We start from the raw sequence: 12,237 nt of genomic DNA on the forward strand, positions 1-12,237 counted from the left end.
ATGTGTTGAGTCGGCCTTCATTGAACTCTACTTTGTTAATATGTAACTGAGAGAATCTTCTCCTGTTAATGATTTCTCCACTGTGACTATATCTGACCATGCCCCAAATGCTTATTATCTAGTAAAAGATAAGTTGAATTTTATCATTGTTATTTATCATCTTTCTACAGACACAATAAAAGTAAAGTCCCAAGATTCCTGAAGATCCTTTCTGTGGACACGTACATGGCAGTGAACCATCGAAGTGAAAACTAAAACCAAGAACCCTCAGCCTCAGAGCATTGCCCTCGTAGATGCCGCTCAGTCTTCGTCTTTGCAAATGGCTTGTTGTCTGAAGGACGAGCTCCTCTGTTCCATCTGCCTCAGCATCTACCAGGACCCCGTCAGCTTTGGCTGCGAGCACTACTTCTGCAGAAAGTGCATCACCGAGCACTGGAGCAGGCAGGAGCTTCACGGGGTGCGAGACTGTCCCGAGTGCCGGAGGACCTTCGCCGACCCTCACCTCTCCCCGAGTCTCAAGTTGTCCAACATTGTGGAGCGCTACTCGGCCTTCCCGCTGGACGCCATCCTCAACGCCCAGAGGAGCTCCTATCCCTGCAAGGACCACGAGAAGGTCAAGCTCTTCTGCCTCACCGACAAGAGTCTGGTGTGCTTCTTCTGCGACGAGCCGGCGCTACACGAACAGCACCAAGTGACCACTATTGACGAGGCTTACGAGGAGATACAGGTCAGCAGCAGCACATACACGCAGTGACAGATCATTAGCACGGGTGAGGCTGACATTTTCGTAAAAAAACATCAGCTACTCTGTGCCACATTCAGACAGTTGCACTCATTGACCCTTTGGGAGCTGCTCAGGCAGTTCAACCCCAGAGCCTTTACTGACACAGAGCAGCTCCACTGAAGCACTCTGGGGGATTCTGTGCTCTGTGGGTACAGTAAGTGGTGAGGAAGGAGACGTATCTACTTTCTTCCTCTCTGATCACCTGGCTCTTATGTGAGTTCAGTTAATTTGCATACTCGACAAAGAGTTTTTGTTTGTTTTAACACCGGATTTACGGTAAACATGCCTTTATATTGCCTCCCATGCCTTACTTATCCTCAGCCTTACTTACATATTGAAGTAGTATAGATGTATTTCAGTTTATTTGTGTTTTAGAAGTGTTTTAGGTAATTAGAAAAATGCAATATTTATGGTTTGAGGCTGGCAGGGGACTTAAGTGTCATATCAATTTCTCCCTTTGCTTCCTGTCATCTCTTTATTTTCAATTCGGCCCAAAATGCCCCCAAAATTCTTGGAATCTACTTAGTCAAGAAATTTGGTTTTCTTCAATGCAGAGATCTTGACTCACCAGTGAATGACATTTACCATGTCAGTTTGAATGAGAGCGGAAAATGTCAGAAATCCCCTAATGAGGCTTTAAACTTTTCATGACATCGGCTTTGAATAAATGAACTTCCTTATGAAGCTCATGTTGATGTGTCGTATTTTCCACATTAACTGGGGCGGTTCAGTGTTTTCTTTCCTCTCACTGTTTGGATAATTCCATTCCCACAGAGTCAAAATCCAATAATCGTGAAACAAAGCTCCTTATCCTGTTCTTCCTTTACTCCAGTGTGCATAGAAACACACATAAAAACGTTATGTAGTCGCCCTCATTTCCATGAGTTATTCATGATATTTTTGTGCAGCGTAAAATGACATTTGATTTGCAGTTTTCTAGGCAGACAGCACAGTGAGCTGAACACAACAAAGTGTGTGATTGTTGACAATCAGATGTGAAGTTTTGCAAAGTTTATGCTCCCTCATTGCAGCTCAGGGCAACTCACTACATTTAGCTGTACCTCTGGTTTCAGAGACTATATCAGTGAGATGGCATCTTCATTCAGTTTGGTGTTGTGCTCTTTAAAAGTTGTTAGAAAAACAACCAAGTTCACATAACATTGTAAGATAGATGAAAATTAAGGGCATTACTTAAAAACAAAAAAACTGAAGTGTGGATTAAATTGTGCAACTTTGCAGCTCAACAAAACAAAGTAATAACTCTTAATTGTTGTATTTGTATTTATCAAATTAATTCCTCTAAGCAGCCATTATTGAAGCTCCTGCAGATGTAATGGATATGCTACTCTCTTATTGGTCAGGGCAAAATGTAACAGGCAAATTCCTGATCTCAGCATGTTGAAGAAAGTGATTGAATCTGCTCCAGAAAGTTACTCAGTTCTTCTTTGGCCCATACCCCACCCTCCACCACGTTTCAATAAAACAGGCTCAGTCATTTTTCTTATAATCCTCCGAACAGACAAACCAATAAACAGCACTGAATACATTACTTCTTTGGTGGAGATAATTAACAATAGCAATAAAAAAACATTTACAGTTAATTCAATGAATGGACAACATATGAACATTTTTACATTACAAATCATTTAGCTGACGCTTTTATCCAAAGCGACTTACAATTAGTTCATTCAACATTCATCAGACAATCAGTGTGTAGTACAGAGCTACAGCTGTAAACGTCTTTGTTCTGCATTAAATATAATTAGCAGTGCTGTGAGCATCAATGCTGTTCTTCTTTAATCTCCCAATCAGATGCTGTGCTGAAATCCTGAGAAAGGTCAAAACCGTGTAATCTTGGAGCAGAAATAATTAGGCCCAGCATGTTTCTTTCTTTTTGGGCACCAGCTCTGCTTGGAGCTCTTTTCAAGGCAGAGATCTGGTATTTTGTGTTCTGGCAGGAACTCGAGGCTTCCCAGATCTACAACACCGAAAGACCGTACGAGTACACTGAGGCCCCATCGGAAACAAGCATGTCTCATGATGAGCTTGGCAAACTCGTCGTTTTAGATCAACAAATGAGATTGTTTGTTATGTAATGTCTTCACCTTACCAGACAAACACACTTTAGAACATGGCAGCAGATGGTCTGACAGTTCTTTTCTGTCATGTTCGTTAGTGATCACAAAGTTAACATTATTAGGATTGTGTCTAAACCTGTTATTGGTCTTAACCCATGTAAACAAAACCGTGTTATATTTTTCCATTCACAAGTTTCATTATTATTTCCCCTTTCTCTCTAGAAATCAGGAAAAAGCTGTGTGTCAGATAGAGAGCTGTGTCTGCAGGCTCTAGCTTCACTTTTGGCACTGACTTCCCTTTTTGCATGAGGCTTGACAATGCTTTACTGAAGTGCCAAAACAACATGGGGAGGATGTGTTAAAGTGCTGCAGCAATCAGCCCCAGTGCTTTGAATATCTGGACCAGAGGGGAACATGTCGTGCCAGCTTGGTGGCCTCTTTTAAAATGAACCTTAGAGTTTTTGTAGGGTGGGAAAGTTGGTAGACAAGAGGCTAAGCATTTGGTAGATTGAGAGCCAGAGCCTTTGTGTCGGATTGTTTGACACTTTAAGAAGAGTTCACAGAGATGGTGAGGCAAAACGTACGTTGCAGTTAAAATTGCCAAGTAATGATGAGTCTGTCCATTTTCCCAGCAGTGTTTTGCAGTAAAGGTTACATCATATTCACTCATCACCCAGTGGTGGAGCAGAATGGCACATGACACATGCTACATCACCTTGCGGTTGTTACTCAGCTTTCTTCACTCAACACAACACCGGTAAACACTGTCTTTCACAATCAGAGCTATTGCTTAGGTTCACCATGGTGACAAACAGACTGTCGGACATGACCCAGAGCTGCTGAATTCCTTTGGTTGCTCATGTAATCAGGAGCACTTGAACTATGAATGCATAATTTCACAATGGTGCATTCATGGCTTATAATTACATAGGCTTTAACTCATTTATGCTCGTTGGACACTTGTACAGATACCGATAGAGCCTTCTGTCCGTTTTCTGCCTTCATTACATCCATATTTGTGCACCTAATCTGAAAGCTTGCGAAAACTAACAAAATGGAGCAGTACCACCAGAAAATTGTGTGGGTGTGTGTGTGTGTGGGGGGGCATTGTAGGGAACAGTTCAAGTGAGACGCCCATAGGACATGAGCAGGAAATTTCAACAATGGCAGAACTTTATGTGGAAAGACTTTGTGAGTAGGGAAACGGAACCACTGTTGTTAACAACGCGTCCGCTTTTGTGTCAGGCACTTCACTGTCACCATTGTGTGTTTGTGTCAGAAACTCTCGACTCTGTGAGAGTAAATCATAAATGAGTCTTAGATTTGATTCTCCATCAGGCCAGTTTTTCACAGGGTTTAGATTTGCTGCACACTTCTGTTATGTCATACCACCACCGCTTAAACTGTGTTGACAACATAGTCTGTATGGGTTGATAGTGTGTTGGCCAGTGTCCACTGATGAGTACAGCGTTTGGTTGGTCTGTGGGAGGCAGTAATCTACTTAGCTTGGCATGTCAGTCCACTGACCTCAGGCCATGAGTCTTGTTGCTGTGTTGACAGCTTTACCTCCTGCTGGTTTGCATCCTCTCCCTCCGCAAACGCTCCTGCAGCCAAATCTGTAACACACTTACACATCAGCACTCAACCATCGCAGGGTGACGCACACATCTGGTAAACATTCAGCCAACAAATACAGTAATTGCTCGTTTCCAACGAGTGTGTAGAATTTTTTGATATTTAGTGTTGAAGTTGCATCTTTCAGCTTCCAAACATGAAAGAGAGCCTGTGGTAGCCTCCAGTTGTCATAAAAACTCAAAAGGTGTTTAGTTTGTCCAGTTTGGGCTACTGTAAAAAACATGGCGGCCTCCGTAGAGAGGATCCGCTCCCATTGTAAATATAAAAGGGCCCATTCTAGGGTAGAGAAAAAAAACTATTTGTACAGTTTAGATGAAACCCATTAGTGAAAACATCACTAAGATTATTTTATATTCAATTTCTGCCGATAGATCCCTTTCACCTAAATCTTACACACTGGACCTTTAAGGTAGGATCGAGGAGGATTTGTCTGTGGCTCCGCGGTTCAGGGAGCCGAGATTTCACATGCAACTAATTCTTTCTGAGTAGAAGGACTTTTATTTTGCCAATCGTATTGGACCGCACTAAATACCATTTGAACCTAATGTACAATAGCGGAAAGCCCTGAACTAAACCATTAAACAGAGCCACAATCAGCCCGAGATATCTCCAGATATTCAATTCACACCACAACAAACTCACAGTTTTAATCCTCCATTATTTTGTTGTGAAAACTTTTAACTCATTAAACAAGGTTTTAACCGAAGAGCCAGACATTCTTATCGACCAAGCTTAATGTATTTACCTCTTAAAGTATGTGCTTTATGATTTTGTAAATGATGCCTTTATTTTAGACAACATAGGTTATTGGCGATGAGATTACACTCGCTCATGTCATGCTACACGAGGAGTACTGTCTCCATCTTAAATAGAGGTTGGCTTGATCGCGGTAACCCTGATTGGAGATGGACGAAGCTGTGCACTTATTATCACACCACTGTGCCCTAAAGTTGGTTGACAGCTCCTGCAGAGGACAAAGTGGAAGCTACAGCAGCCACTGTGCTGTAATTGTGATGATAAAGACCGTCGCTGGGCCGTGTGCAACGACTGTAATGCAGGGCTAGACACACACTTCCTGGTGTCTTCTTGCCCGAGGGACTTCTTTGCGCCCTATTTGACAGAAGTGCAAGACCGGATTAGAATGAATGTAAGACTGCAGTTCATGGCTATCATTCATATTTGGGGACTAAACTTTTGTTGCTGACACTGTAGACACTATAAATGGTTTGTGAAAGAAGAATAGCAACAGGCAGCTGTGCAGCAATGCCTGTCTGAATTCAACTAAAACCCATGCAACTGAAGAATTAAATGATTCTCCCACACAGAGCTGTCACTCAGTGTCCAGATGCACACGTGCTGCCTTCCATTAATGCCTTTGTCATACCTAGTTATTTCGTCCTTTATCAGACCACAAACACGGATTAATCTTGAAAACGGATTAACCTTTTTTCTCGCTTGCCTCACTGTAGTGCAGCTGTAGTTTGAAAAGGCAGAATGAACACGGCCAGCCTTTGAAGTGTTCCCCTGGTGGTTTTAAAACGAGGCTGTCTTTCACTCCATGACTGTCAGAGCGCAGCCGAGAGCTCTCTCTGAGCCTGCCATCACCACGCATGGCCGTGCTGCTGCAGTAATGAGTCAGGCAATTTCAAGGGCACCCACGGCTGCCATCTCCCCTGTGGCTCGCCTCAGTCTGCTCTCCTTTCCTGTAGCAACCCCATCTCTCTCTGTCTCTTTTTTATTCTCCCTCCCATGCGATTTTCTCTCTTAATAATCGTCCCCTCGTTTCTGTGGTAAGTACTTTATTAAATGCCTCAAATCTGGTTTGGTAACCAATTTTTTTTTTTCTGAGGGAAGGTAGGTCGCAGCCCCCTCACCCTGCCAATATCTCACCAAAAACCACCCATCCAAAACAAATGTGTCTGTCCAGTGTGACGGTCAGTGAGGGTGGTGTGGCAGGGAGGCACCGTTAATGTGGAAATGCAGCCATGGGGAAAGATGAAATAGTCGTGTTCCATTAGAGTGCTGGCATAATTTTATCCTCATCCAGAAGGAGGCGGTAGCTTGGGCTGCACTTATTACTGATACCACTAATGATGTATGGGGCTTGGGCATGTTTACTTCAGCCCATGCTGTTTGTAAAAGAACAGCTACATTGATTAGAGAAAGAAAAGCTGCTGCTGCTCATCGCACAGAACATTTTGTCTTGTTTAGATGATTACATTGGCTTGCACTTAAGTTAAATGATTCAGATGTCTACATCTGTAGTGCATTAGAGATGTATGTAGGCCTTCTGCGCAGATCATGTAAGTTTGCAATATGCCATGTTTTCTTGCAAGTAAAAATGTCTCATTTTATGCACTTTTAACAGAGATATTTCTAAGTGTTTTCATTTCACAAGTGCAAGTGTTTCCCCGAAGTGACGTACCTTACTAACACTCTTAGAAATAATTAAAGAACAACAGGTGTCTCAAACCTCATTGGCCTGTAGAAAGCACAGAGCATGTGAAAATGACGTTTTTCTGATTGTTTTTGATAATTTGGTCTGTCGTGAACACTGATACCATCCGTGGATTCAGAAGTAAACTGATTGATGTTAAAATGACAAAATAAGACAATATAACTACAATAGCACAGACAGGGCGATTATGAGTCATGCAGATATTAAACCCTGCAAAATTCTAAAATGTGGGAAGGGGAAATGTAGCATAAAACAGTCACAGTCCAGAAAAGCTGCATTAGCAAAGCTCAGAACAAATATAGAACCTCATCAATGCGGTTAAAGACATATTCTCAATTGCCACTATATTAGGTACACATAGTCTGACAGATAGCCTGTATATGTACTGTAGATGGACAACACATCTCCACTTCCTCCAACTATCCAGAAATGAATGAATATTCCAGATACAAACACTTGTACAACTCTTCTTCCAAAGGGTTTTTTTCTGATGTGTGTTTCCCTTTCTGTAGAAATACACAAATTCCACCAAATGACTGTATGATGATTCATTTGAACTGAATGCATTGTACCTTGGATGACATCAGCAGTCAGACATGTACCTGGCAGTTAGTTAAAAGCAGCAGGTCACACGAGTGCGGTGAGCAAGCTGGAACTGGTCTGGCAGGGCCGAGGGTGAAAGGAGGGATCAGTGGCGAGCGGAGATTTACTGGCCATCTTGGTAAATGAAAGGGGAAGTGCTGTCCTTAAAGTTTCGTGGCTTAAAGTAAGGCTTAATGCTGAGCCCTGGCCTCCCTAATGTGAGGCAGATCAGCAGGGAGTGCAGCCTGCAGACCGGTGACACTGCTATAATAGACCACATTAAATAAGAATAAAAGATCAGGCAGAGAAAGGTGTTGTAGAGATGGTTGCTATTTTCTCCAACTGCCCTGGGGGTTGAAAAATAGCTTGTAAAAAGTGATGAATGTGAAATGCCTTTTGGCTTTTAGGCAGAGACAATCTTAGTAAATGTTTAAAAATCCATGAGTGGTGAGTGATCTCAGACAGAGCGGTAAATATTCCAGTATTCTCTGCCTTTTAGTTTTGTCTGTGTCTGTTTGATTTTTTTCTTCAAGGGGTGTAGATGTGAACTGCTGTAACCCACCGCTGCAGCCGCCACACTGAGCCCTGCATTGCTTGATTAGCTGGGGAATTAACACAGATTACAGGCCATTGTTCTCGGGGGGGGTCTTTGCATGGCCGGGCTGGGCAATAATCTCCTGTAATTCCCTGTGTCCGTGATTTGCTGCAGATGATTTAATTAGACGTGCTGCAGATAGGAGCCCTCATTTACAACTCCCAATCAGCGAGACTCAGACCTGACACCCCCTCCCCTGGACGCTGAAGATGTTTACATGTTTACTAACACTGGTTTTCAAATGAGGTACAGGCTACATTCATACAACTACGTTTTAGTTTTTAAAATGCATCACTCCTGTTGTTTAAACCTGCTGTCCTCACTTTTCTGGAGTTTTCAAATGCTGTTGGCCACGTTTTAGTTTGAAAGCTCAAGGACTGCCTTGTAGTATGTACAGGCTAAACAGAAACGATGATGCTGCCAACTGCATTTGCTTCTGATCAGTCACAACTCAACTACCAGCGGTGAATGTAAAACGTTGTAAATGCCTACTTTTAGTAACAGTTCCACCTTCTATATCAACCCTTTATCTAACTTTTCACTAGTGTTGCTTCTAGTTATTTTTCTTTGCTGCAACTATGAGACCAACTGCAGAGTAGACGATCTGCTTCCATTTTCAGGTGATACTGATACAGAGCTAACTAGCTAAATATTTTAGTTTTAAATGCTGTTTTAAAACGAAAGCGTATTGGTATGGATGTAGCTTTAAGCTGTATTTCTGTTTACCAACAAATCTTTGACCCTCACCCTTTCAATCCACGTGCACGGGGAAGGATGATTGCCAGGCAGGCAGGTTTTGGTAAAACTTGCTCAGTCTGACTCTAATGTTATCTGCGGGATTACAGAAATAATGTCAAAATAAGTAACCACACTTTGCGTAATTATGAAAAGCTGTGAGAGAAAACCTGGTTAAATAATGGCTTTTAACAAATATCAGTTTAATAGAAAACGCCTGATGAAAGTCAGTAAGTCTGTGAAGCAAAATGTGCAAATAAAACTTAATAAATTAAGTGTTCCATGATTGCCTGTTTAGTCTGTATAATAATTGATATGCACATTAACAATAACTCCTAAATTGCTTGCTAATGGGATGCACGGCCAATCCAGGTTTCTCTGGTCAGATATTCTTAGTGCTTGTTTATTTCCCATAATGCATTTAGCGTTGGTGGAGGGTCAGGCTAATCAGTGGGGAGCAGCCAGCTGTATTTTCTGTCCTTGCCCTGGCTCCTGCTCTCATCGCCGCGCTCCGTCTGCACATTAACAGAGGTTCCCCGCTCCAGCAGCTGTTTACAGCTGAGGTTTTTAGCAGAGGTTCTTATCCACTGTGGCTCACTTTAACTGTGCTTGTAAAACAAATGAGCTTTCCTCACGCATTAAAAGTGTAAAGCTGTCAGATAGTTTTAGAGGGCTGTGTAAAGTGTTACAGCTTTAATCATGAATAGACAAGTAAGAAAATCCCTCTTATCATCAATCACATATATTTAACTTGAAAGAAAAAGCTCATCTCTTGAAATATAGAGTTTGCTCTACATAAAAACCCCATTTCACATCTTGTGGATTAGACAAATGCTGTTTCATAAAAAATATATCAAGGCTTTAAGAGAGCTGTGTAGAGGTTGTTTTCTTGATTGACTCGACGCTGTGTCAGCTAAAACTGAAAAAGCATTCATTTTGTTTTTGTTTTTGATCTTTCTGATGCCTGGAAATTAAAATGTTTCAACTGAGTGGCACTGAAAACGTTTCAATTTAAGATTTTTATTGAGACAGTACAAAATGCCACAAGACTGATCCACAGCACTCTCAGAGAACAACTCTCTGTCTCATGGTACATGGATCCAGTTTCTTTGCTTCAGTGTCTTATTGTTATGGTCCAAAAACATACATTTTAATGTGAACAAGGCAGACTGAACCTGTCACATGACATTAGCTTGATTTGGGCCTGTGTGGCACTAGAGTAAAGAAAACAACTTTCCCCTGTAGTCTCAGATTGTGCATGTGAATATGTAGGTTCTGTAGGTGAGGGACAAGGTTTTGGGGTCATAAGCCTTTTGGTTTCCATTTCAGTTTGTCCAATCACGTCTGGCTTTGGCTGTCTGCAGTTAAACAGTCTGTTAAATCAGCTATTTATTCACATGCAGATAGCTGTTAATAGAAATTAGCCAAACTTTTGTCTGGATCTAAAACACCCTCTAGAAAATGTTTTGCTGTGTATTTTCAGTGTTTTGTTTGCTCAGGGCACTGTTCTGTAGATGGCCTCATCTCCCCTGTATTTAGGAGTAAATCAGAGATTGTGTTGAGTGCTGATCTTAATCATATTCAATACATAGAGTTTTAGAAACCTGCGGACGACCTTTGCAGGTTGAAAATTGTCAGCACTGTATAAACAAGACGTACATTAATTGTAGACAGATTTATTTTTACTCCTCCTTGCTTGACCTGTGCCTGAAATGTATTTTTATTATGACGATCCAGGCTACAATATGTAAATGATTGGAGAATCATCTGGGAATTAAATAACACACAGACCTGACTGGAGGCTATACTTATAATTCACAGAACTGTACCCTACTGCCAGTGTCTACAGAAAGGGACGGTTATTTAACAGTGTGACTTGACAAAAGAGGCGTACATCCCAAATATTTATTTGATGTCAGGGGACTGAGTGAAAGAGAAGCAGACACGCTCTGTATTTGGTCAGATAGAGCTGCTGGCGAGCTGTGGCAATCTCGCCTGCATAGTGCATACACAACAGCTCCAGCAGAATGGCTTCCAGCTGCACCAATGTCGCTAAGACGAAGTAGAGGCAAATAAATCTGTATATTATCCCTACCGTGTGGCCCAGGCTGGCATGCAACCACATCATGTTTTTTCGAAAGGTGATTTGTAAGCCTGACCCATGCTACACGGTTTTATATATTCACTACATGCTGACTATTAGAGGTTTGACTAATCCTAGGAAGGTCATTTTTTTCTAAAAGATGACACAAGCTTGTATTTGGTTGTGGAGAAAATCTGCCGGCCGTCAAACATATCTGAGCGTCATTCTCCAGATGTGTTTACCCAGTGAGTCCAAAGAATGAAGTCAGTCTGCAGCAGAGTAGAGATAATGGTGTTCTCAGGAATTGCTGTTCTCCAGATCCGCGTTGTTAAGCCTACATTTGTGTTTGGTTTCTGCTGTGCCAGGTAGAGCTTCCAAATATAGCTGCTTAAACCAGGCTGACTAATGACCCCTTTCTTTGCAAACAGGAAAGGGCTTCAATTATGTAAATGTAGACGTGCTTGCTGCTGAAATTTTGCACTTAAACATTTGTTAAAAGTTAATTCTAATATAGAAATGACAGAAAACAAAACAAAGAAGCAGTTAGTGACAGAAGTAAAAATGAAACTGTGTCTTTGTTCCGTTGTTTACGTTTGATCCAGTTCGATTTGTTTTCACATTGTAATTGTGCGTCTACACATACTTGACATTAAGTGTTCTGTATGTTTTGTATTACTACCAGTATCACCAACTCCGGCCAAATGCACCAAATGAAAAAAGCAAAGACTACAAGCAATCTTTTGAACCACTGCCACCTCTTTATTTCCTATTGTTTAATACTGTCTCAACTCACTGCAATTGGTCCGAAAGTCCCAACTATCTCAAATAAATGTTCACACCGCTCGATCTTGACCGAGACCACCTCTTTTGGTCTGACTTAGTTTTGGTCCATTAGTATGGACAATGGTCCAAGGCACATTTAAGTCAGAAGATCTGGGCCTAACAATGTAGGTGTGAAAGTGCCCTTAAACAGAACTGGGAGGTTGTGGTTTGACTTGGGGTCTCTGTACACAACAATGTGGAATTATAATTTATAACATTATAATTACAGTCAGTAACTCATAGGAGAAGCGTGTGGTTTGTTCTGGACACTATGTAATACCATCTCCTTTAAAGAAGGTAAATGTCCTGTTGAGATGGTGTACAACCCTCTCCAAGATTAGTGTTCTGCTCTTAGGTTGATTGATAACTCCACAAGTTGCTGTATTGACAATATTCTCGAATTTCATATTTGGAGTATAAGCATTTAAACTGGCCACCCGTCAAAATACATTCAGTGTGAGCTGT

General features: G+C 41.6%; 1 protein-coding gene across 2 annotated transcripts in view; it reads left to right on the forward strand.

The window, feature by feature from the left end:
• trim62.1 (tripartite motif containing 62, tandem duplicate 1) overlaps window positions 1-12,237 on the forward strand; it is a 40,871-nt gene that overhangs the window by 1,378 nt on the left and 27,256 nt on the right. For both annotated transcript variants that reach the window (XM_034584513.1, XM_034584514.1), the window contains exon 2: window positions 171-727. In XM_034584513.1, the coding sequence (XP_034440404.1) occupies window positions 320-727 (408 nt within the window). In that variant the 5' untranslated portion in view covers window positions 171-319. The remainder of the gene's footprint in view (window positions 1-170; window positions 728-12,237) is intronic.

This window comes from Hippoglossus hippoglossus, chromosome 5 (assembly GCF_009819705.1).
Source record: "Hippoglossus hippoglossus isolate fHipHip1 chromosome 5, fHipHip1.pri, whole genome shotgun sequence".
Classification (NCBI taxonomy): Eukaryota; Metazoa; Chordata; class Actinopteri; order Pleuronectiformes; family Pleuronectidae; genus Hippoglossus; species Hippoglossus hippoglossus.